At 43.1% G+C, this 26,758-nt stretch overlaps 3 protein-coding genes across 4 annotated transcripts; all 3 read right to left on the bottom strand.

Annotated features, from left to right (window-relative positions):
• Positions 1-75: 75 nt before the first annotated feature.
• Positions 76-17,556, bottom strand: LOC145434037 (N-terminal kinase-like protein). Of its 2 annotated transcripts, XM_080311314.1 has the most exons (21): positions 17,421-17,556; positions 16,803-16,939; positions 16,188-16,314; positions 15,998-16,094; positions 15,241-15,373; positions 15,084-15,174; positions 14,861-15,016; positions 14,636-14,794; positions 14,436-14,576; positions 13,675-13,755; positions 12,248-12,403; positions 12,045-12,176; positions 11,606-11,738; positions 10,797-10,940; positions 10,116-10,270; positions 9,222-9,347; positions 7,442-7,563; positions 7,234-7,367; positions 3,535-3,644; positions 3,231-3,381; positions 76-648 (listed from the first exon to the last, which is right to left on the bottom strand). In XM_080311314.1, the coding sequence occupies exons 1-21, from the start codon at positions 17,532-17,534 to the stop codon at positions 515-517; spliced, it is 2,733 nt and encodes a 910-aa protein (XP_080167440.1). In that variant the 5' UTR covers positions 17,535-17,556; the 3' UTR covers positions 76-514. The 2 variants fall into 2 exon arrangements, with proteins under 2 accessions (XP_080167440.1, XP_080167441.1); XM_080311315.1 differs by lacking the exon at positions 9,222-9,347.
• Positions 17,557-17,606: 50 nt separating this feature from the next.
• On the bottom strand, positions 17,607-21,782 carry LOC145434044 (D-3-phosphoglycerate dehydrogenase-like). Its single transcript, XM_080311325.1, has one exon. It carries the CDS (start codon positions 19,747-19,749, stop codon positions 18,205-18,207), a length of 1,545 nt encoding a protein of 514 aa, XP_080167451.1. The 5' UTR covers positions 19,750-21,782; the 3' UTR covers positions 17,607-18,204.
• Positions 19,784-23,164, bottom strand: LOC145434050 (beta-1,4-galactosyltransferase 7-like). The gene has a single exon (XM_080311333.1). The coding sequence runs from the start codon at positions 22,715-22,717 to the stop codon at positions 21,824-21,826; it is 894 nt and encodes a 297-aa protein (XP_080167459.1). The 5' UTR covers positions 22,718-23,164; the 3' UTR covers positions 19,784-21,823.
• Between the last annotated feature and the right edge of the window lie 3,594 nt (positions 23,165-26,758).

Here is a 26,758-nt window from a genome sequence, read left to right as displayed (position 1 = left end):
GAAACATGCCACGAACTTTCGATTAATCGCACGGCACCTCCGCTGCACACAAGACTAGTACACCAGACAATGAAATAGGCTATCCACTTTTTATTAGCAAAAGGAATGAAACATGATTTACGTATATAAACTATACAGCTGCTAAATACCACTAATCATACTTTTGCATCCTTACATACATTGGTTCCATGTGGTTTTACACTGAAACATTAGAACCCTGCGAAATCGCTTGAGCTCAGCAGATGACAAACTTTTGCCGAGTAGGCATTGCTGCGGCCCGATTCTGCGAAAGTTGCTTGCCGAAGTTAGGGTTACATGAAAGGAATTTGCCACAAAGCAGCAAGCATTTGCAGCCACTCTGACAATACGAGTAAAATGGATTCTGTATAATTGTGCACATGTGCAGGCTATCAAATGCGGTCGCAGTATTGAGGAGTAAAAGTGCAAAGAACATAACGATACGCCCGTCGCGGATGGCAAGTAACGGGCTGCAGTAAGTACGAACGCAAGTTCCCTAGTCCATTTTTCGCGCGCCCAGTCGAGACCCTGGGCCAGACGCTCTGGCGGCGCGTTTCTTTTGAAGTTCCTCTTGACGCTGCCGTCGCTTCTCCTCCCTCTGTTTTTTCATTTGTTCCGCTTTAGACAAACCTACAACATATTTCCCCGAGTCAATACCGAGCCCCATCGCCTTGTTTGATTTCGTTAGCCAATGGAGGTTAGAAAGTCGTAGGTTATAGGCCGGTTGATGACATGAAAGAGTGACTGACGAAACCGGAAGCCGTACAAGAGATACGATGTAATTGACAATATTTGTCAATACAACGTCATAACTTGGGAATTTAGTTCATCTATCCAATTTAGTGACGAATTGGATTGAATGAATACAGACAGTGGTCGAATTCAGCTGGTTTCCATAAACCCGCCTCAAGAGGATCAGCCATCAGCGAACCGGTTTTAGCATTACTGGTTAGTGGTTACGATCAGTGACCTTTTAGTAAAAAAGCCGAAGACAAAGAAATTATATTTAACCACAGGATAGTGGATAGAAACCGGGTTTGTCCGAGACAGCTCGATAGCCACTGGAAATGCAATACTGTTCATTCGAAATTCATACGACGCACACGGAAATGCAGAGGTATATTAGTAATTAGGACACTCTTTGTGATGACAGCCACAATTGAGTTTTAATAGTGATTATAACCAGTGACGTGGAAAGGATATATTCCGAAAAAGCGCCAAATCCCACTTGAACAAGACCAAACGGCTCGGTTGGTGGTCTCCAGCCAGCTTCGCCCATCCGACACAACACAAACAAAAACCGGGCCATTAGCATGTTTACTTTAGGTAAAATCGCGAAATACAGCCCCCACATTTCGACGCCACGTCATACAGTCAATTTAGTTGCAGGGCGCTGTACATGGGCAACATAAAAAGTATAAGGGTATGCATAAAAGCAGGAGAGCATAGTTGTACCAAAAAAGGTACACAAATGCAGTTGGATGTCTAAGCAATCCTCCTATTTTGTGTCCTAATAGTGTTTACCAGGTGAAAATTGCAGAGGTACAGTTCACTGGTCAGTAGCTTTTTGCACTTTCTCGGCGTACACAAGTAAATTTTGCCCGCTTGCACTCCTTTCTCAAGACGTTTTGATTTTGAACTAATCCGGGAATACTTACTTTTTCATTTACTTGGAATTTCGCTACCTCTACTTGTAGGCCAGAATGAATTAATTACGTAACGTCCACTTCAGTAGCAATAGTGAATACTTTGACCACCTCTGCTAGATTGTCGCATATGCAGTACAAAGGGAGGATAAAACACGTAATACATACCTAATGCGACGCACGACACCTGTCCGGCGAGATCAACTTCTTACAGAGGATCAATTTGGTTACACGGCATTCGACAGCCACGTAACATCACATTTCTAAAATCATTACGTCCGCGCGCTCACGTCAAACGCCAACAAGCTAACGGCCCCTATAAATCACGAGAAAGCCCCTCGACACGAGAGGATGACAGGTGTCGAGGAATGACGATTACAAGTTGAGTGGCGTCTGCCATCAAACCGCGAACGCCGCCGTTAGCGACAAAACCATAACACATTCTATTTCAGAACGGCTCAAGTGCCATCGGGGTGTGAAGTATTTTGCATATCCCGCACGTCATGCGCTACGATGGGACGCGGCGTTGGCGGACGGATGCCATGTTTCTTGGGAACTATCGATCAATCATCACTCTCAAACGCGCGTGTACCTTTAATTGCGTCTGACACTTGCTTCCGTTACGGAGAAGATTACGCGAAAAACGATGACACTCTATCGCAGGATTTGATTGGATTGGAATTTTTCAGCTAGTGACTCAAACAGGTTGACGAGACCCATGAATATTTGGGATCATTGCGAATTTCGTGGAAAATCTGGTACTGCGAAATGATCATTAACGCAGAGATGGTCAAAGTTGTCATAATGGCTAAACTAGTAAGTACCGTCGTAAATTTAAAATCAAGTATAAACAGCGATTTACAGGAAGTAAAGAGTAAGTATTCTAGGCCAAGTTTTGTCATTTGGGTAAATACTTCAAGGGTTACTGTCTACTGAATTCGCGGTGGCGGCCTCAAATCCTAAGCTACCGCTACCCTAACCGGAACCCGAATACATTAGAAAACACATATATATACCAAGTGCCGAATTCAACATGTCGATTGAAGAATCCACCACTAACCACGCTCATTGAAATATCCATGTTCGGATTTAATGATACAATATCGATGAATCGGGTCCTTGACAATATTATTCATCACGTGCCAAATTCACCAAGTGTAGAGTGCAAGTCAACAACTAAATCCTAAAAGTTGAACTAGGCTATTTCGTTACTGACCACCTCTGCATAAATTCAAGTCAAGATATTCAAATCCTATTTCACAAGTCGAAGTCAAAATTCCTGCCTAGCTATTCTTATCGTCTCGAGCCTCGTCAAGCTAGCAACCAGCATTCGATCCGAATTTCGGAGATATCACAGCGGAACCGCGACCCGGAGATTTTAATTTCATCCGCATTTACATTTTGGGCAACACAGAAGGTTCTCTTGACGCGCGCCTGACAGATTTAAGCATTAATTTGGATTCTAAAAAAGTATTTGTGCCTTCGAACGGGATATGGATTCGCGACGTTTATTAAACCTGATGTTGACATTGAATTTCAAATGATTTTAGACATCAATGCGACTACCTTCATTAGGGTCAGTCCAATCATCGTTCCAGCCCCAGCCGTCGTCCGCTTTTCCGCCGTCGCGATCAGAAGCGCCATCGAAATTTTCCTCTTTCTTCGCAGCCAGCGCCGTGCGCGACTTCCTGCTAGGCTGAGTCAATTTCTTGCTTGGCTGAGCGAGAATTAAGATTTTATTTCGGGCGAAAGCAAAATTCCGGGCTTGTCTCCTCCATCAATCAGACGCAAAACACGCAAATAGGTCTCACTCGACTTAAATCAGCGATAATAGCGAGGAACCTTGAACTATCGCCGTGTTTACGCTTACCTTTGCAGGCTTCGTTATGATGTCCGAAAAAAATTCGTCCGAATCGGGACTAACGCCGCTGTCGCCCCATTGGTAGGCGCTTGTTTGCTTGTATTCGTTATCTTTCTCGTCTAAAAAACGCGATAAACTGCCTTGTAGCCCAAATCAATCATCGCATAGTATAGCAGGAAACGGACGCGGTCAATGATACGGATGGAAAGACAATTTCGTGACTAATGTGTGACGCGACAATCGAGTTTGTCTCCGCAAGTGAATCGGTGTCGCATTTTTGATTATGAGTCACCAAATAGAAATCTACATGCGCTATGTCAACCAGTTCATGTCAGTCCGTATAAATATGCCCGCCACGAATTAATAGAGCTTGTTGCAATTTTAATCGGATTAGCTTCCGGCGCACAGTTGGTGGTGCAGCCTGCAGCGAATAAGTCGTTCTTGTTGACATCGCACTGCGTTGGCTTATCGCGATTGCTCAGTTCGCGAAACAGCGTTACCGTGCGGTCGCAACGACCAGTGAATCGGTTCTAAATTATCAAAATTGCGGCCGCGCCAACCCAACCGTGTGGCGGATAATCTTTTTTCAGATCTTGGGAAATTCGTGAGCACTTAGCGATACAGTGATGGTGTAAAACTGTAAATAGGCCTGAAGTGTTACGGAGATTAGGAGAAGATTGATCGCGTATCGGCTGTATGTCCCCAAATCGGACCCTATTTATAAAATAACGGATTGGCGTACACCAGGGGTGGGCAACATACGGCCCGCGACAGGGTTTTGTCCGGCCCGCAGACAGTTTCTCGTCTTACATGATAATGTGACCATAGCGTCATCAGTCTGCCGAGATTCCCCACTACTTGCTAACTACGTCCAATTTTAGTGACTGTATGTTATTATATACGTGTGTGCGCAGCGTACGAAAGTGTGCGCAAGTTCGTCGAAGCGAGAAGACTTGCACCGTAGACATTTACGATGAAGGCTACTCAACTCTAATAATGTTTTTTTTGTGGTTATCATGGTGTTTAACGAATAGATAAACCTCCAACTCTTAGGAATTCTGGAGTCGACCTCGGTCGGACTCGAACCCATAACACACTGGTGTTGTAGCTGTGGAATATACCACTACGCTATCTCGACACCTACTCAACCCTCATGAATTGACATCTTGGTAAATTTGGGGAACCGGGCTTATCGAACGCCTCGAAATCTTAATTAAGGATTGTCCCATAGCGTCCTATATGGTGTGGACACAAGCAAATCTCACGGCTCGGTGAAATTTGTCTACATCACACTTTTCATTTGATCAAAGGCAATTTGACGGGAATTTTGGACCGACTTGCCGAGCATTGAATCAGGTAAAATGAGAAGCAATCGAAAGCTATCGTGGCACTGATTGCGAAAATATAAATTTTATTCTGCTCGTGGTCCTGGACCCCTCAAAATCAGCCTCGAATGTGGCATTGTAACGGAGTTTGGTATGGTGACGCAACCATATGCGGTCTGAGCATGCAGCTCAGGAGCAAGTGCGCATGAGAGTGAGAATGTGAATGCTCAATCGGTTGCGCAACAATGGCCATTATACGCTTGCGGTTTACGCTGCTTTTCACCTGCTCCCAGACGGCATCGTTGCGTCACAAAACAAAACTCCGTTACAATGCAACATTCTAGGCTGGTTTTGGGGGGTTCCAGGACCACGAGCAGAATAAAAGTTATATTTTCGCAATCAGTACCACAGTATAATTTTCGATTGATACCAATTTTGTCAAATTCAATGCTCGGCAAGCCGGTCAAAATTTACCGTCAAAGTTGGCGTAGACCAATTACACAGAGCCGTGATATTTGCTTGTGTCTACACTATATAGGACACTATGATTGCACCATGTGTTGATTGATCAGAGAGAAGCAGACATGGCGGCGCCTGTACGACAATGCTGTTCTCAAATCCACATTGGCGAGAAATAGATTTTAAGTGACATTGCTGTCGGTGAAATAGCCTACATTCATTTTAAATACGATTTATTCATTGTACATGTGAATAAATTGGCGAATAATGTATCGATTCAGCTATCCGGCCCGCCAAGTACTTAAGTTTCCTATATCCGGCCCGCCGACTGGAGAAGTTGCCCGCCCCTGGCGTACACGAAATTTGTTATTTGTTTTCGGAGAACTGGTGCGCCGACACATACTGTCTGCCGTACCCCGCGGAAGCCAATTTGGCTGTCACCACAATGGAATTTTCTACGTTAGCATTCATAACAACAAGCATGGAAATCTCACAGTTTGTTCTGATCGCACCATGAACTCTATAGTCAGGTGATACGTAGAAGCGATCACGATTTGTTGCAAGATATCGGCGTGAGTATGCTCGCCTAATAGCCGACATCAGACAACCCACCGGCGGAGTATGTGCCAGGCAATACCACAAATTGGCTTACCGTTAATGCATGGGTGCAAAATCAGTCTGTAGCTAACAGCAGTATGACGAACTATGCAAATGCGATCGCCATAATTCAAAGCCTAACTATTACACATGAGCTATGTAAATGCAAGCGCCATAACTACCCAACATGCGTGAGATTGATAAGCACCAAGAATGCAGCGGTCAGAATCGTGATTCGTAGAGGCAGGAGGGAGTTTATCATATCATATTACTTGACGACCCCAATAACTTATAGCAATTCTCGGAATGTTAAAGACCAGTTATCGAAAGAAGTTGTGCGATGCTGACGCTAGTGCGTCGAGTCACACTTTGAGATTATGGGAGCGTATTCATAAAAACGACCCCGGACCACAACAACCGCATCCGTGTCACGCTTATCGTGTTGCTAAACAGACAGCTTGCATTCAACACAACATTCCCAAGAGTTGAAGCGTCACAGCACGCGAGTGAGCAAGTACGTGTCGTAGAAGAGCGGTGGCGACATAGATTCGATAACGGTGTTTGTCTTGATGCCTGGTCGCCAGAATGTTATTTTCGAGTAAGCATCGTGTTTACTCACGTAAAAGGTACAAAATTGATCTCTGGAGCGTTTATGAAGCATGCCAGAGACAGTTCGGCACTACAAGGCTACGGATCGTTCCGAAACAATACATTTTTGATACCCTCAGTTTTAGCTACCACTACCAGTGCTTTTCCATCGTTGCAACCAAATTGGCATCACACGCGAGCGGAAGGTGTCAATGTGTGGCCAACGCTGTTACGCAAGTACAATTATAAGTAACGCCGTCAATTACTACTAAATTACAAGTGGAAATAGTATTGCAAAGGCACGTCAAACCTACTTCAAGTAGAACTACAAAACGAAACTATGAAAAGCACCAAGTCGTGTAGAAAGTAGATTTGGTCGTTGGGTCGCATACTTATTGGAGTAGTCAATCGGAAGCTGCCACTGTTGAAATGACAAGGTGCATCTTCGCGATTACCGCAAAATGACAAACGACACTGCAAATTGGTGCAATTCTTGAAAATACATCCTGTCACTGTGACAGCAAGGGCTATTTCGTCCAGTTATCAAGACACTCAGAAAACCACGCCGTCGTGTCATTCTCGGGTCTGTATTTTTCCGTAGAGTCAATTTGGAACAGCAATTCACAACCGGCCTATAGCAGACACCTAGAGGCACGTGCGCTGTGGTGAGAATTAGCTTGGTGCCCGCGAGTTCAACATTTAATAGAATTCCTCGAGAATTGATAGAAAAACATCCTACCCGCATCGCTACCTTTTGGAGTACCTTCGTCAAAATCATCATTCCCCCAATCGCCCCATCCCGACGGCGAGTTCTCTGAATCGTTCCGTTCGGATTTTGCCTTCGGCTTCAGACTTTTAGAGCCACCCACTTTTCTGAATGAGGGATACGGAGCAGTCATAATTTACCGAGACGCATCGCGGCGCGGATACAGGGAATTTGAGCTTACGTCTTCGCTGTTGTTTTAGCGGACTTTTTGCTTTGGCCTTGATTGAAAGCGACGGTGTCCCAACCGGCGTCATCGTCTTCCCAATTCGTTTCATCTTCGTCTTTATCGTCTTCTATTTTCACCTGTTCCGTTTTGATAATATGAAGTAACGGTAATTGCGTTCTGAACAGGTATAATCTAATTTCGGCGACTTCGCCATGCATTATTAGATGATGAATATTATCGGACGGTAATGCGTTAGAGTGGCATATCCCAGAAGTGCGTGTTCAAGAGGTTTAGGCTTCTGACTTAACACACAATGCAGCGTTATCAAGGGTATTTGTGCTCGGAGTAGAAGCACAAAGCTCAGTGCATTAGGTTGCGAACTTCTGTCGGCATTGACACGGTTGTGGTCTACAACATAATTCCAGATCTACTCCGCGTTTCTTCCTGATAACCGAAAGGATTCCGTTACTAGACTTGTATCGCTTTCAGTGTGAGTCACAACCGCGGAAATTTGGAAAACGATCGCATTTCAAGTGTGACGAACAATCTTTTGAAAGGTTTGTTGCAGAACGAGGCATGATGAGGTTTCCGTTTGCCTATCAGGTTGACAGTTTATTTGGACCAAATGTTCCCAGCACGAACACTGCTAGAATAGATTCAGGAACAATGCCGACCGCTGACAAATACTTATGCGAACAGCTTCGGTTATTATATTCCTGTCGTCAATAGAAAGAGATCATATCTGGCTGTACGGATATTTGATTTGTTCTGACGTCAACTCATAGTGACGTATTGTACTGGACAAAGAGACAGCGTAATGCATTCCCCATAGAAATATTTAATAAAGCACGGCAAGGGGATAACCGCGGTCAACGTAAAACCCGACAAGCGCTTCCTACATTTTGGACCTCGACAACGCCGCGTTGCAATTATGATAGCCTTACCACAAGTCCTCTTTCAAGAGGATTTGTCCTCTTTTTTGACTTTTTTGAAAGTGTCCTCGGAGGACGCCCTTTTGTCCTCTTTTTTGAGATTTTGTCCTCTTTTTTGAAAATTTAGGTCAGATTTAGAGCAAATTGCGAGTGATATGCCGCAAATTAGCACAGAAGTGAAGCTCCGGTGGGTATTTCGGAGTGAAAAACGGTGATTTTAGCTCTGAGCGAAAAGATGACCTTTTTTTCTTTTTTTTAGTCATCCGATCACAAAGTGGGAAAAATTCACCTGTTTTTGAGAATTCTACTCCGGTTTTGCAAGTTGCAAATTTCTGAAAAAGTGTCCTCTTTTTAAATTTCCAAAATATGGTAAGCCTAAATTATGACATCACAAGGAAATCTTGGCTCACACCTGACTGCAATGAAGATGGAATCTACTGAGTGGTAAGCGAATGAAAAACGAAACTTGCACGTGGGCTAACATTATGGTTAGAGTTTGGATAAGCGTTTATCTATGGATCAGGGTGAGGGTTAGTTTAGGCTACGGGTTGTAAAGTCGCATGCTGAAGTGTCTTATCCTCAATTAACGTGTTCCATTCTGTCGCAAATTCAAGCTGAGCTGGTAGTTGAAGCAGAAGCACTGTGTTAGTGTTTTCTTTTAGGACACCATTCAAAAATAGCGAAAACAACAAGCTATTACCTAACAAGTAATTATTTGCATGCCAATCACAGTTAAATAACTCGTAAAGCCACGAACACAACTAATGCAAATTACGGCAAGCCAAACACGTCGAGACATAAAAAGACACATTTCCTTGTGATGTAGAATCATGCCGATGCGATAGCCGACTGTCGGCGAATACCTTTGACGAGAGATCAGACCACACGTCCTCTTCCAACGCCCGAATCTTCGAAGCGGTTATTATTTTCCTCGGCTCCTTGTCGCTTCTACTCTTTGCAGGCATGGGCGTGATCGGAGATTTAAACTCCTAAACATGCAACACCACACTGCACACATGCATTAGCGATTGATGATAAAGGAGTCCGATCGAAGGATTAGGATCGAAGAATGATGATTCAAAGAAATATGCCGCATGACAAATTGAGATTTTGGGAATTTCATAAAAATAAGAGTAATGCGCCCATCAAACATGAAGTAGTGATGGCGGTGACAAAATCGATTTACACAGAGGTGCTCAAAGCAGTTTTCGTTGGTAAATGTCTAAGTAGTGATTTTCAAGTAAGTATTCTAGATCTAGTTCTGAAATCAGTTGGTACCTGCAGTCAAAAATCGTAACCAGGTAGTGCAAGTAGTCGAACCTACTTCAGTACTCCAAAAAATCAGAAGTAATTCATCACTGACCCTCTATGGAGCACACCAGGCAATAGTCCATGGATGATAGGTACCCATATCCATGTAAATGAGACCAGAGCATTTCCGTTACAGACCAGTTTATACGAACCGAGTAGTTAGCGATACTTCGTACGTCTGATAACTACCGTGTTTAATGCCGTCGTTATTATTAGGAACAAATCTACTGATCAATCATGAATAAGCAAGGACACCTTTGCCTGACAATAAGAAAAATTTCACCTCATGCACAAATCATGCGCAGCGAAATCGCTCGCGTATAAATCAACATCAAGGAGATTTGTCACCGTCTGTCAGATTGAAACGAGCAAGCCAAGCACATAAATCAAATCAAATCTCCAGGACACTCAAAATCAAGATCGCAAATTTACAACGCCAAACAAACCTCGAGGTCGTCCCATCCTTGATTTTCTCCATCCTCGCCATAGTCGGAAGCGTCGTCGTCCTGCTCAAGATCCTCCTTGTTGGGCGGTTCCGGGTTACTTTCTTGTGTCGAAGCAGCAGTATCCTTCGTTTCGGAGTCTTTTCGATTTTGCGTCTCTACAACGTTACAAATCGATGTTACGGCAAGTGGGGCACGTCTACAGCGCAGATGCGGATAGTAAAATACACACATCGCCCACCCTTCTTGTGGTATAACTTTTCATAGTTAGCATTGAACAGAATTCATTCACGATCGTTAAAGTCAGAGCGTGCATTGACTTGACATGACACGAGCTGACTCGAGTCGGAATCGCGTCAACTCTTTCGCGACTTGATTTGACTCGAGTCACTTTCCAAAACGACTTAACTCTTTCGCGACTTGATTTGACTCGAGTCACTTTCCAAAACGACTAAACTCGGACTCGGTGTTTCATAAATTTAAATTGACACATGACTCAAAGCCAAATTTTTTAGTCAATTTCAAGCCGTAAAGTAATAGGTTACGGCTAAATCATTTTACTTGGACACAGTGTATAGCCTACATGTTCACGACATGCTGGTGTGATTTGTGAAAGCTGAGAGACCTGTGGGTATCCACCGATTGCGCAGCCTGGATTCACCGCACCACGAGGTCTTGACATACCTGTTACCGCCAGGCCGTCCTGTTCTTTCTTGTACAATCTTGATGTAATAGATGACACGCCAGTGCTCATCCATCCGGTCCAACCTGAGGCAGATGCCGTGATACTTGACGACGACATCGTGGAGGCAGTGGCGGCTTCGGCATCTAAACGCAAAGTCGCATTATTGTCATAATTCCAAGGCAGCAGTTCACGTCGGCAATCACACAATATTACTATCAAGTTGTCTGACAAATAGTGGAAATTTGCAGCTTACGGAATCGCTAGCTAGAAACCAATACAACAGCTTTTCTTAGCGCACACCTCTAATTTTTTGGGTGGTAGCGTCTAGCATCGACCCCTTATTGTGACATAGTTCGAGAAAATTTATTCTATTTCACAATTTGCGAGTAACCTAACCGCAAAATTTGAAAAGTTGATGACTAAAGAAGTCGATACTTCCATTCAGCCCACGTCATGAATTAATGCAAAAATATGGACAGATCTCTTATAAACATGGGACAATGTAGTTTTACAGTTGTAGTTTCGACATTGGCCGTTCACAGACCACTTAAAACTAGTCGTCGGAATCCCAAAGGGGTCTGTGAATCCCAGTTTAAGACCCTCCTGCCAAAACAGGGACGTTGATATCATCCTGATGTTTCAGTCGAAATTTTAAAACCCGCCAACAACATAAAATTTATGGAATAGAATGGTGGGCAAAAACATCATGACAAAATGGGATCATTTGATGATATTAGTTTCAACCTCATGCTTGTTGATACCGCACGTCATTTGAGCCGTTACTTATATGCAGTTACAAGTTACACACCCATCTTTGCCGCATATTCGGGATCGTCGGAAGCTTGCTTCAGCCGCTCGAGGAAGGTAGATATCGTTGTGAAACACTTGTCACGAACATTTTTATCGGCATCGACGGTCAGGGCGGATAAGGCGGGTAAAACCTGAAGAGTCATAGATATGTTAAAAAGTATTATAGCAAAGTAGCTTACATTTTAGGGTGAGCACATTTCAGGGATAACCCTGACACATCTTAAATGATTGAAATTCCATGAAAACGTCTTGGCACAGGACCTATTGGCTCAATGGACAACAAGTCAGTGGCTGAAGGCTATGTAGAACCCTGGTAGTCATATCCACAGCATATTTAAATACATTCACTCGATAACTGGTACTTGGCCTCAAAATAGATTGTGTGCAAAGTACAGGAGTCTCAATTGTACAGGCACAGTACAGAGAAGTTAATTTACCTTGTATGCGCAATCCTTTGCGTTGAAATATTGCACATTTCCAGCCATCGCGAGCACCCCGGCTATCCTGGCGGCAGGAAACGGATCCCTCATCGCTCTCGTAAAAGCCGACGCTATTACTTTTTGCCGAGTCTGCAAGGAAAAAACAGAACGCTCCATCAACAAACGATTCTGCGGTGGCTCAGCGATTCGCGATCACTTACGGCAGCATTCAGATGACACGCGATTTTCCCAAGGCAAACCGTTGTGTTGGTCCTGATCGGTCCTTGGTCGTCACGAGATTGCAACCGCGCAAAATGTTTCATGAGCTCGTTGTTGAGATTGTTGTCGTTGAGTTTTGGCGCGAGCAGCAGCATAGCCTGGAACAGACACATCATGTTAGATGCACATATGCGTAGGGTTCTTACCTGCGGGGGATCAGTAACTTTGAGTATAAAACTAAATGTTGCCTACTTGCGTTAAGTTACAAAACTGGTTATGATTCTAGATTACGTGCACTTGACAGTTTTCAATTTTTTAGGGAAAATTAGGCCTGAAACACTTACTCTTTTACCAGTGTTGGGATCAAGTCACTACCTTCCAGTCACGAGTCATTTCGAGTCATTGCACATTTTGACTCGAGTCAAGTCAAGTCAATCGATTTTCGAAGGTAACTCGAGTCAAGTCAAATCACTCGATTTTTGGAGGTGACTCGAGTCAAGTCCCGAGTCAAGTCACAATTCAAGTCATGTAGCCTTTTCGAAGTATGAGGCATGATTACGTCATTGCATTTTGCTAGCTGTCTGAAATTCAGATTGAGTGGTCATTGATTTTGAAGCGATGAGCGAATATAGAGTTAAATATACACGCAAGAAGGCGCTGTATCGTTCACATATACGCAGAACTGCTAACTACGTAAGTAATTGCATAGCCTCAGTTTGTAGTTACCAGCCAAAATAGAGAATAGAGAAACGAATTGATAAGATGCAATACAGTACCCATTTACAAATTGATATGATACAATTCGAGCCTGCGCCAATGGTTGAGGATCGACTATTTATAAATATATTCGAATTCAATTTCAATAAAATAAGAGATTTTGTTAAGATAAGAACATGGAACAGAAATAGACATTTTGCTATAAAATTACTTTACTAAACTAGTTTACGACAGCTGTAAGCTTCGATCACTTCGTTTGCGGTCAATTTATTTGTGAGAGAACAATGGAGGCTCAGTAAAACGCACGATCATTGAATTATTGGTCGCTCTCACGGGTTACATCAGCGTTTCGCGAACAATCCGAACATATGCAAGATAAAGTGATTTTTATCGACACCGATTACTTTATGACTTGAAATTGACTCGTGAATTTTGCTCAGAGTCACGAGTCAATTCACATTTCTGATACGCCGAGTCAAGTCAAGTCATTTTAGCAAAATGACTCGAGTCAAGTCAAGTCATGCGAAAAAGGTGACTCCAGTAATCCCAACACTGTCCTTTACATACTTGTAAATTGTTACTTCTACTTCTACTTGAGACACGAGTACCAACGATGACTAATTCGACAAACTCTGGTTCTTACAAGCCCACGGCTAAACTCAGAGGAAGCAGCACAATTAAATCATCAATTGCAGAGCTACATAACAGTTACCTTAATAGACTGCTCCCTTATTGCTGGATTCGTATCCATGAAACCAGTAACGACGTTCGGGAATATTTGCGAGTTGATGATCTGAAAAATTTCACGACATAATTCCATGATGCAGAGAACGCGGCTACTTTAAGGTATCATGCTAGTGTCAAGATAATTAAATGTGCTTACAGCACTGAGAAAGGAACCCCCGCATCTCAGTGGTTGCACCCTGTTCTCGCAAAGAGGTCTTGGATTTGAGCACCCATGGCTGTATCCCCAAAACCCAGCTGCTGGGTAAATTTGTGGCACGAAGGGCAGTTGATGTAAAACTTCAGCCAAATCATTTTGCGGATCACCGGGCCTCGATTCGCTGTGGCAACCCCAAATTCGAGATATGTTCTCTCATAGATTTAAGAAAATGATTTTCAATCCTCTTCATATTCAAGCTGAGTTTACATGTCCCTATAGATTGGCTTCAGGCTTGTAAACCAGACAGACAGGGACAAATGGGTCAATTAAATAGCAAATTCTACAAATCCTGCATAATCCATTCCAATCACCTACTCATTCCATTCATTACGAGTGATTAAGTTGAGAATGGGAATGAAGTAAAACCTGTCAATCCAAAACAGACGGTTTATTTAGCCCGACTTGGATCAGAAACAAATACTGCTAAACCATGTTTGAATACTGAAGTCAAACTTTGCGAGTAAACTCGAACATTCATGTTATATTTCAATAAACGTTACGGAACCACCATAAATACCAAACTGGCCTACCTGCGGCTTCAGATGTTCCACAAACAAGGACAACTGACGCAGCAAATGAATTCTAGTGGCGCGATCCGTTGAGCTGAACAGTTTAATGACGCACGGCACGATCTTAGTCTGATACTCGTCAGGTTCAAGTAACGAACCGAGCTGAATAATATAAAAACAATACACGATTGTCGAACGGCACAAAAGTGCAAGGGGCTCACTTTAAATAACGGTGGAAGAACGGCAGAACCGGCGTTACCAAACTGGAATGCGTTTAATAATTGCGGCAATATTTTGTGCTTGCTGTAATCACGAGGGAACGTGTCAAGGTGATTTGACAGTTCGCTAAAAAAACCATTTTTCTCGTTCTGGTCTTTAATCTTGAACAGAAAACGACGGTTGAGCAAAAAAAAAATCGACAGTTTGTTCGAAATTGACCTCCAAACCTGAATTTCCTCCAAAAATAAGTTGGCATCAACAAAATGATTGTTCATAAAGGATCTTTCGTTCCTGCAATTTTCAATGAAGGTTTCCGGACTTGGTCTCGCCGCTGGATTGGCGCCCACGAGTTCACAGTAGTGTGGAATTAAATTTTTCGGTATCTAGACACAAAAATAAACAAGAATAAAGACACAAAAGCTGAAATCATCATCGTTCACAATGCTATACTTTTCCGACAACTTTCAGCGACGAAGTCCTAGGAAGCGGCCCGTTGAACACCTCCCATATCAGACATCCCAAACCCCACATATCAGACGACCTGGAGCAAATAAAAGAACGGATGGATAGCAGAACTCTCAAAACCCTCATAAACGGTCAAGTCTACCATTTAGAGGACCTCCTGTTGCGAGCTTTCGCAGATTTTTCAGGAGGGTCATACTTTTCTAAAATCGGCAGTGTTTTGAAAGGCGGCAGATTGCTTCCATCTCCGGATGCCGGATACATATAGTCGACGCCGCCTGGAATATAAATTCGGTTCGCATGGTTGTGTAAGTCTGGTCAATATTTTGAGAGGTACCTCAAATCGACCAATCCCGGTATCATACTACAAACTTTTAACGTTGCAATTCGTGAATATAAATCAATGGAATACTCCATGGACTAGTGCTCAATCCTGCTTGGTGCGCATTTCTAGAATACCTCTATTCATCAGTTTGTAGGCAAGATCAGCAACCCTCCACCACTCAATTGGATAACGGTAATTCATCAATCGATTCACAATGTTGGATGGCTTGTTCATAAGAATGGGGTAACGATCTGAATTACGATTTTGCTAGACATCATAATCTACACTAATTGGCACTTTCACAACCACCGACAACAGTGCTGTACAACCCCAATACAAAAGAAAAATAAATTCAATATATAAGTAAATAAAATCAATGTATATCAAAGGCGAATGGATATCAACACCAATAAAGAAATCAAAGGTTGATCCATTCCCGAGAGGTGACCATTCAGTTTTCACTGATGCAACAAAAGCACATCATAAGAAAAGGAAAGCTTACATCGACGGCAACGAATAAATGCTGAACGTTGTAAACAAAAACATTGACAGAATGAGCTTAAATCTAAACACACACCCAACTTCCATTCTCCGCTCTTGTCCACAAAAATAGAAGACATGCAAACGTTGTTGTGTATAAGATTGACAGTGTTCACCAGAAAGCCGAGTCCTTTCTGCAACAAAACAACAAATCTTGTGAATCAATCCAACACTGAGCAGAGTGGGCAACGAGCATGCAATGATAAACGCAATTTTTCTCTGCTTACAGATATCTGGTGAAGGCCCCACGAAATAGCAATTTCTTGAGCCGAGCCCTCGTTCAAAGTTTTCAGTTGTTGACTTAATGGTGTCACCGGTTCTGTAACAATGTAGATGGTCTTGGGAGTTTCCAGGCTACAAAGAAAAATTTTGATAAAAAATACAGGCCACGACGCAGTGTTATCTACCAGACACACGACAATGGTGGCTAGGACATGTCGACTCACAATTTCTTAATCATCAAGCTCAGGGATGGTCACTGGACAGTTGCTGAGCAACTCTACTTTTACTTTTCATGAGTGCAGGTACAGGTACTTCAACTTTAGGTATGGTGCCACCAAGGCCATAGCCTATCAAGTCAGAGTTCAATTTACTGTGACAGGCATATGTAAGGCTGTTGTGCCATAAAACTTGATCAGAGCATCCCTTCAACTTTCTCAGATACTAGCAAGTAGCAACAATTATTACCGAACTCGCCTCCTATCAAATATTTTCAACCCGGTAAGTCATGGAAAAGACATGTCACTCTTTCAGCCTCAAACACACGGTTGGTTGGCAGACACAAATCCTCACCATCACCAGTGCAGAAAACATTTGGTAAGGTGTCCCAATAAAAAGTTTACCTGTCGATGAACGTCAGCACGTTGGGATGTCGCAGAGTCTTCAATCTCTTGACAGAGCCGATTGCAACTTGTTTAACGGAATCATTTCCGTCGGACGAGGTGTCGAACACGAAAATAGACACCGGCTCCCCATTCGCCTGGCAAAAGAATCACGGGAATCGGTAATGAAATTGATGCAAGAACGAGACTAATTGTCCATATTTCTGGGAATATCATTGCAACATTGATCAAAAACTGAAATTGACATGTAATTATACGAAGAACTTCAGTAGCCTACAATACAAGCAGGCTTGACCTCATTAATAGAATGAACTCAAATTCCATACAGTAGACACACCAGTTCGGTGGTTATGCGGTTGGTCTCACATACCAGATATAGCAGGATTGATACCGACTGGCAGCCCTAGGAAGTCAGAGGTGGTCACATACCTATTAAAATACTCTTCAGACTTTCATATTCTACTTCCACTCGGTTAGTAAAGGGCATTTATCGTAAAAACACTGGCTGAAACCTTATGCGGATGACTTAGCCACACATCGGAGAAGCCAAAGAATCTTTCATACTGTTATAGACGAGCTGAACACTTATCACCGCACCAAAACGCGGCAAAGACACACCTTTCGCTTCCCCGTGTGGAGTGTCCAGATACTCTGCTCCTCTAATCCCGGTACCTTTTCCCCCACTTCGAACGCAAAGTCTTTGACGGGATCACGCGAAAATATCGACCACATGATAAAGATTTTCTCCCTCCCCTTGCATCAAAAATCACGTTGATGGAATAATTAACATTCTATCGTAACACACTGCGATATAACATCAACAGAGTTCATGCAGAGGTACTCGGGGTAATGATCACGCAACAATGGACTCAAATATTGGCGAGGTAAATTTTTCATTAATTACCCAACAGAGCAGAGTACAACGGGGTATCAGTACATTTCGATAAATTGAATGGAAGCTAGAAATTCTGGCACACAATTGACGTATTTGCAGCATACATGAATACATTTATGATTAGAGCTAACGTGACTTGCAACAGGTTACAAACGAGGTAATCATGACTGAAAGAGTGAGAACATGTATTAGGAGCGACGGCAAAACAATAATAAAAGTTGTGGAAATCTACACCAAATGTGTCTGCGGCTAATGTGTGAAATAACAAGATACGTATGACGGGCTTGCAATTTGATTTCACAAATGGAACAATTTTCTATCTGCACAATGATACGTGGACACCAGAATTCAAATTGGATTGAAGTTGGCTACAGTCTGGGTGAGACAAGATAAGCCACTACTCACAGTGGGCGAATTACAGGCGGCGGAATAGAAAAAAATTGTATTGCTGATTGGCAGTTACTATCACATCACCTACTTCCCGACGTAGAACTGCTATTCAATTGCCTATGCTTGTACTATCATATCCACAGTGCCTTGAAGCGAGCCGGTGTCAACCTGAGAGCTTGTCATCACGATCATCCAAACGTTTGTGGCTGACAGCGCTTTCACAGCTACTTTTTGGGCGGATAATACATTCACTACTTCACCAATTTTACCCTGTGCGCATGCAGATTTACACAGTAGCATATTTTGCCCAATCACTAGCGGCGAGGCAAGCGATTCGCCATCGACAGCGACCAACGCAGGTTTGCCGTCAACCACAGATCCATCCAATTTGAAATTGCACACTTCCGACGTCACTTTGAGAGACAGGAGGGTAAACTCTGAGTTTTTATGGTTGATGGAAACTTCCACTCCGAGTTCTTCAGCCAACGGAACAGAATTCACCAAATTGGCTTTCGGACCTTCCACGAGACCTTGGCAAACCGCAGCTTTGACGGCGCGGCCCATTTTTTGCAAGCAATTGCCCGACGTGGTGACAGCAACGGAGTATTTGGTAGAGCCTTTTGCGCATTTCCTCAAGATATTCGCCAGACCGGTGGCAAGCTGGGTCCAAGCAGCTCCCTCCGGAGACGCAGCAGCGCTAAGCGCGGGTGCGTTAAGGACGCCAAAAAAGCTCTTCCCATTGCTAAAATCCACAAACTGTTCGGCCATTTCCCTGCCACATCTTGCCTGTCCTTCTTTAGTGCTGGCGCCGATATGCGGGCACGCCACCACGTTTTTATGGTTGGCCAGCTTCGTGTTAGTCACGGGTTCATCAACGAATACGTCAAGCCCGGCACCACCACAAGTGCCAGACTCCAACGCGGATAACAAGTCATCTTCATCCACAATGCCACCCCTGGCACAGTTGATGACGCGGACTCCTGGTTTACAAGCTTGAAACACTTTTGCATTTACAAGACCTCGTGTTTGAGGAATCAACGGCGTGTGCACGGTTATGTAATCGACTTGCGGCCACAATTTTTCCAATTCCATCCACTCGACGTCTTGTTCGCGGGCGGCCTCGGGGCTCACAATAGGGTCATAACCGATGGTTTTCATCCCGAAAGAACGCATCCTCAAACCCACTTCCAGTCCGATCCTCCCCAATCCGACAATTCCGAGGGTTTTTCCGTACAACTCATGACCCATGAATGCCTTCCTGTCCCATTTTCCAGACTTGACGTGGGCGTCGGCACCAGGAACGTTTCTCGCAAGGCAGCAAATCAACGTGCACGTATGTTCCGCGGCGCTAATCGTGTTGCCTCCCGGGGTATTCATCACGACTACTCCGTTACGTGTCGCAGCTTTGATATCGATGTTGTCCACACCGACACCGGCTCTCCCGATAATCTTCAAATTCGGGCATCCTTCGATAACCTGGGCGGTGACTTTCGTCGCCGATCTCACCACCATTGCGTCGAAACCTTGTAGCTTTGCGATCAAAGCGTCGCTCGAGAATTTCTCCTTGCACAGTTCCGCTTGTACTCCGTTCTTTTCCAGAATTTCCTTCGCGGCAGGATCGACGTTGTCGAGCAGAAGTACTTTAGTGATTTTCCTGGACATTTTGCAGCAGTACCACCGACGAATAGAATATGACTTATGCTTGGGGTAAGAGAACGCAATGCAATTGATACGGATTCTGACTCAGATATGCATAGAAAAATAGAGCTAGGTAGAGTACGGTTGAATTGAATTAGCCGGGAGGCATCGATGTGGTCAGAATGGGGGACTGAAATGATTTACGTTGACCTCGGCGCTTCGGGATGCTGTGGATTCAAAATGACCGAAGGACAGGTATAGTTCTGTGCAAAAATATATTCGAGAAAGGTGTCACCGTTTCTCGGTATCATCTAAGTTCATTAGAATATTACAAAACTTTAACCTAATTTCTAAAGGTACATGTCACTGGAGAACTTTGCTGACCTAATGTCGTGTGATAAATATGCTTCATATTCATTGTGTATTATGAGCCACCTTGCATCAACTGTAGGTGTTCCTCATTATGACATATTGCATAATCTAAGTAAACAGCACTGCCTTAAAACCAAATATCGAATGCCGGCATCAGGCATATGCGAACATATATACCACACTACCACTGTTCAATACATCTTGAATACAGAATATCTAGGGCTAACCCTAAATACCTGGAAGTTCCATACAGATTACATACCGTACAAAAGACTAATCGCATGCATCACAGATATCAACATGGAAATTTCTATTGAAATTACAAGAATTTTTGCATTCAACGAATGAAGATATCCAGCCAGCATTGCCGGCGAATGAAACAATTGAATATGAAGTAACACGTAAATACCAATTTTAGAGCACATTTTACATTTATGAAGTTGAAATATACGATGAATACCAGATTTCGGTATAACCTACTAGCAGGGCATCAAAATCCCCACCGGTATTGGACGAAATTGCAACATGGCCATGTGAATACTATAGTACTATGTATGCAACAAACAAATAAACACATATGATACTGGGAGTTCATTTCATCTCACAGACGAAAAAAAATTGAAAGTAGAGGGTGGGAAAAAGAATATTTTACGACAAAGAATTCAATGACTTCATAACGAAAATATGCCTTGAAAAATCTTAAGACACAAAGAACCAAGAAATTCATCACTAATGACATACAGTAAAAGTGCAATCGCTACATACAATGTGTGAATGGACAGAAAAAAGTGATATATACTAATTAAGCTTTATGCCCATCACATCCACCAGCAGCATTTCATCAGTTGCCACCAATTTTAAGTCGGTATGGTAGACAATCAGGTTTTAAAAATAATAAAACTTTGCCACAGACTCCAGGCCTATGACGATAATAAAAGTTAGGTTCCAGTTCACACAATCTGAATCTTTTACATCACCTTGGCTATCGGCATGTCAATGACTTGCAGAAATTTACAGACTACGTGATGACGATCACATTGGGTAATTATTAATGTGTGCCTGTTGACGAGGCATTTATGCTGAATAGACTAGCCACACAGTAGGAATACTGAAAATTTTCCATCCGATCATCACTACGACATCTTGAATACTTTACCAGTACTCAGAATTGGTATGATTTGGTTGAATTGGTTCATCCCTTGAAAATTAATATTTCTTTTCAGTGCTCTCAACTGAAAAATTACACAGAAAATATTTCTGCAATACAGGCATAGCTGTGCTTGCAATCACCAAGTACCTTCGAATAGCAATGTTGTGAGAGCCTGCATTTATAAAATGCTTGGTAGACTTTCCCAGCGTAGGAGAGAAAACATCTGAAGTAGAGCAATTATACCACAAAATCAAGCATGAAATATGTTCAGAAATTGTGCCACTTACTCCATTATTTTTGTTACAAAACATCTGACGAGTGCATAGCTCCATTTAGAATCACACATAATGGATTTAAGATACGGAGACAGGAACTCAAATGTTAGCTCCAGGTGTGTCGCCATTTCGCTTTGACCAACAACCAAGGCTTGATCTTTCTCTCTCTCTCTCTCTCATTCGGACCATGTTTGCAACGAATAAGGAACAAGCATCCATATTATCAAGTTATAGTGGCCCCGGTCAAAATCTCGAAGAACGTTAACGGATTGCATTTGAATTGGAGTGCTTGTGGCCATAATCATTTTTCATGATCACACCAGGGAGTCTTTGATTTGTCACACTCCAATTCTACATTGTAAATAGTCAATGGCGCACCATTCAATATCAATTCATTTTGGCTTAGGAGTTTATATTGCACAGTGTCAACGCCAGTGTCCGGATCCCTTTTAAATTGTACTTGCTTCTGCGAGCCATATCTTTTGTAATCCCGCGGCCTTTTCACCTTATCGTGAATATGTTTGAAGGTGTCATATCCAGTTGTAATACCAGTTGGGCGCATCAACGGTAAATTATTCTCCTTCATCCTCATATAGAACTCATCGTCCTCACGTCCCCATCCCCAAAATATATTTGACATCCCACGGCAAAGTGCAAAGTCTGTCATTTTTAGCATGAGCACGCCTCCCACATACTTTTTATAGTGGTAGATGGGGTGTATATCGGGCGACGCCAAGTGATGCACTCCCTTATCTGGAAAGGTATATTTCAATTCCAAATTATTTGGGAGTAAATCTACATCATGCATAACCATGTAGTCACATTCGTCTTTTGATTTCAGGTACCCAATGTTTATCAAAGCCGCGCGATTAAATCGGTGCATGTCAACTTGGTTTACTACTATAATTTTATGTCGAACACCTTGTTGATTAAGAAACTTGTGCATCCAAGGTGCGAATTCCATCAGTTCTTCCAACCGGTTTCGAAAAGGCACAATAACTGCTAATTCATGTGCGCCGTCATCAAGATTGTCTACTGGTATGTTATTTGATTCCCCTTTCTCATCAAATGGTGATTGAGAATATTTGGATTCGCTCCCTTTGTCTTGGCATTTGTGGTCCATGAACAACCACACGATCACGATCACAGTGACACACAAAATCAAAAGCCTACTTGAGTTACTGGAAATACGCATTGTTCTGCGCTCCTGCACAATCAACTCGAAAAATTATCTCCACTTAACTACATTCAGACGAATTGCCGACTAGGCGATTTTATAAGCCGATATCTACCCTTTTACTTTGTTCATTGAAAATATCCAAAATTCTGCGTCTCCGTGTTGCACAACTCTCCTCGACGTCCGCGGAGTTTAGGGCTTTACTTTACAACATAGACATCGGTTACAATCCAAGCCTCCAAAGGGTTCCCTGATTTGGTACCATTGGCTGCAAAATTTGCCACGCAGATGCCAAAGCAAAGGGTTATTGCGCAATCACTGATGATTGTTAAAAGGATATGTCGTGCTAAATATCTGATGTGCACTTCCTACAAATTACAATATGCTGTTCGTAAGGGTGTCCGGTCAACACCGAGAAAACCATTACCGTGAATGCCATTACCGAGAATGGACACCACCGAGAATGGACATTACCGAGAATGGACAGTACAGAGAATGGACATTATCGAGAATGGACACCACCGAGAATTGACATTACCGAAAATTCAATGTATGCGATGCAGACATGTTATGCATATGTACAGGTCGTGTGAGTGCATCACGGCGTTGCCGCATTCGGTATCGATGCTCAGGTATAAATTTCTCGACAACATCAGCCCCAGTAAGCTATATTCGTGACATTGGCCATTCTCGGTAATGTCCATTCTCGGTGGTGTCTATTCTCGGTAATGACCATTCTCGGTAATGTCCATTCTCGGTAACGTCCATTCTCGGTAATGGCATTCTCGGTAATGTTCATTCTCGGTAATGCTTTTCTCGGTATTGGTATAGAACCGTTTGTAAGGTTTCTCATGGAATAACGGAGAAATAGGGGCAAATCCTCCTAAGGAGGATCTAAGGCAGGGGTTCTCAAAGGGTGGGCCATGGCCCACTGGTGGGCCACAAGAGCATTTGAGGTGGGCCACAGAGCTATTTGGAAAATTTTAGAAATAATGTAAGTTTAGTTATATTTGTTGTGTTAATCGCTAAAAAATAAATTCGTATTAGTTGATTATACGTCGGCTACATAAAGCTTTTCATCCGACTCTGATGAGACGTAGTGGTACGTATGGAGTCCGCATTTCAAGTCGAAAATGGGAGGCAGAAACGGCGGCTTTTTCCACTGGCTATGGCTACCTATGGCTAACAGCAACTAAAATAATTTCGCGTATATAATACCTGCAAGGTAATGCTGAAGTAACCAAGTATTCCGGCAGGGTCATAATGGGTGTGCAATAAACTCGGTATGAAGTATAATTGATGTATAGATTTACTGTACTTCGGCAGGTCGTATTATTGTAAGTTAAAAATGGCCATAATTGCAAATTATTAGCAACTTCTGGTGGAGATATACTGCACCACCGCAACGAATAGTAATGGATTGAGGATTCAGCGGAGCGCATTAATATTTGAAGTCTGTTTAAAATGTCATGCCTGGAAACCAATGTACATAATGTAAGAGTCACATGAATTGATAGTATCACTGGATTGAATATTCCGACATCGCAACTTCAGTTGGTTCAGTACGTGACATACAATGTACACTGTACAGCATGCATAATATGAAAATCTTTCTCCACTCCTCTGTAGCACCCCACTCACCAATGAATTCTTTGAAGGTAGCCCAGAATGATTATACTATTCCCCTCAATAGTGGAACTGAAATCCCAATCACACAGTGTATGCGGGAATCCGATCATTGTGTTTCGCGAAGCGAATGGAGCAGCGGACGATCATAAAATACTCAGAAGTTTTAGCATATGATCTACCAGAACCGCAACTGCCGCACCCAAACCCCCAATTGGGGGAGCTAGAAGGGGCCCAAGATTATTTCGTTGGTCGTTTGTTGGAAGATATTACAACTTGAAAATTTTCGTCGCGCTTCGCGCGACTTCATGCCCCGACATGTTTATATTTTAATTTCATCATTAATTATGGAGAAAAATGCGCATATTTTAGAGAAATAGGCATATCGCCACCGTCGATTACCACACATTGAACAGGATTATCACTTTAAGATTGTGGGCCACAGCACATTTTCAAACCGGAAAATGGGCCACGGCCAAGAAAGGGCTGAGAACCCCTGATCTAAGGTAATTGGTAACCCTTCCTAAAACTGCAGTCGACTCCGCTTAGTTCGGACGCCGGATAACCCGGACAACCGCTTTATTCGGCCAAAATGCTCGGGAAAGGAACAGAAGCAGACTTGTACAAACTAAACATTTAGTTAGTTGATGGTCAACTAACTAACGGTTTTTTTGAGTAGTTCTAGTTCTAGAGGCTGATCTTAAAAATTGAGTAGTTCTAGTTCTAGTTCTGATACTCTATAAATCCTCGATCCAATCGAAGTTACAATATGGCATCCTCTGTTGGGGGGCTGCCAGTAAAACTGCACTCCAGCCACTGCAAAAACTACAACATGTTACTCCGTATCATTGCTAGGGCCCCGCAGGGGCCTGGTTCTCCATCCAACAAGTCGCTGCTGAAGAGATTCGGTGTGTTGAACATAGAAGATACGCGGAAACTAGAAATCGCCAAGTTTATGTATCAGTTCCACTGCGGTCGTTGTCCCGAATATTTCAATGACTTTTTTACCTCGGAACAGGGCCGTAACAGCACTTCGTCATCGCCCCAAAAAAACTTTGGTATTGGCCCCCCATAGGGTTCTAGACCGAACTTCTGGGGGGCTTCGCCCCCATGACCCCCACTCCGCCGATACACTGTTTACCGCTATTCATCATACTCATTGGGAGTTTGTTTAGTGAGTCAGCTTTTGTCGCCTAAGCGCGCGAAGCGCGGAAAATTTCTAGAATTCATGATTTCGTCGGTCAGTATGATCGGGAATTGCATATTTGTTATCTATTTTTATCTTCTCTCTGCTCACGTAATCAGATTTGCCGGTAGAGCTGAGTGAGGTGTGTTTGAAAAGGTAGGACCACTCAATAATAATTAAACATCTTCTGGCGTATACCCATTGGCAGGAACGAAACAGCACCTCGTCAGGCCCCCATCACGTTGCTCGCGTTTGTCACGAAATTATCTGTACTGTATTGAGAGCCAGCGCCAAGCGCGAAAATGTTCGATAATTTATGATAAAATCGGTCTATCAGAAAGGCGATTGCATATATATTATGCTATCAATTTATTGTCCTCTCCATACTCACGTAATTAGATTTACCGGTGGAGCTGAGTGAAGTGTCTTGAAAACGGGACGGCCCGTAAATAATGATTAAACATCTTCGGGCAGGCGGACCCGTTGATATGACTTCGTTACATGATGTTATTTCGTGACTTCCAGTCTGCTACATCAAAAAATATAGAATCGCCCAAACGTAGGCTTCTAAACTAAGAGAGGCACACGATTTCAAATTGGTATTTCTTCACTGACATAAAATTTTTCCCAGCGGGATGGCATTTGTCTTGTGAGGTTCAGACTGCAAAGACAGGAACATTCGGCGCCGGTCATTTAGGCGCCTATGGACAATTAAACCTATATGTATTTTGTATAGCCTATATAACGAAGTCTTCGGTCTGCACAAGGGCATAGACCTTTTCGGCCAAGCTTTTGTCGCTGCCGTCGTTCTGGCACACTTCTTGGGGTCGCATGTTATATGGCCTAAAACTTGATTGTATGTCTTGGTGGGTCGTAGCGCGGTAATGGTCCAATATCCAATAATATAGAAAAATGGCTATTTGAATTCGCGCGTAGCGCGAAAAAATTTTGAAACGATTGCATAAATTTTCAAAAAATACTCTATGATTTATGCTAATTTACGTAATAATTTTGGGCCCCCTTCGAGCTCGCCCCCCCAATTGGGGGGTTTGGGGTGCGGCAGTTACGGTGCTGCATCGGAATCCAAAGCGCACAAGTACAACACACGCGTGTCCACGTCGTCCAAATATCATATGATCGACCGAAAAGATCATCGCTCCATCAAATATGCCAGACCCGATGTGTGGAACAGTATCCCGCCGGCCATCAGACAGTCGACGAGCATGTCCACATTCAAGTGGAAATAC

The sequence above is a fragment of the Botryllus schlosseri genome, chromosome 2 (assembly GCF_051294905.1).
Source record: "Botryllus schlosseri isolate E-star chromosome 2, Bs_hap1, whole genome shotgun sequence".
Classification (NCBI taxonomy): domain Eukaryota; kingdom Metazoa; phylum Chordata; class Ascidiacea; order Stolidobranchia; family Styelidae; genus Botryllus; species Botryllus schlosseri.
The sequence above is the reverse complement of the archived record's forward strand: the minus strand, read 5'-3'. Positions and strand labels throughout refer to the sequence as shown.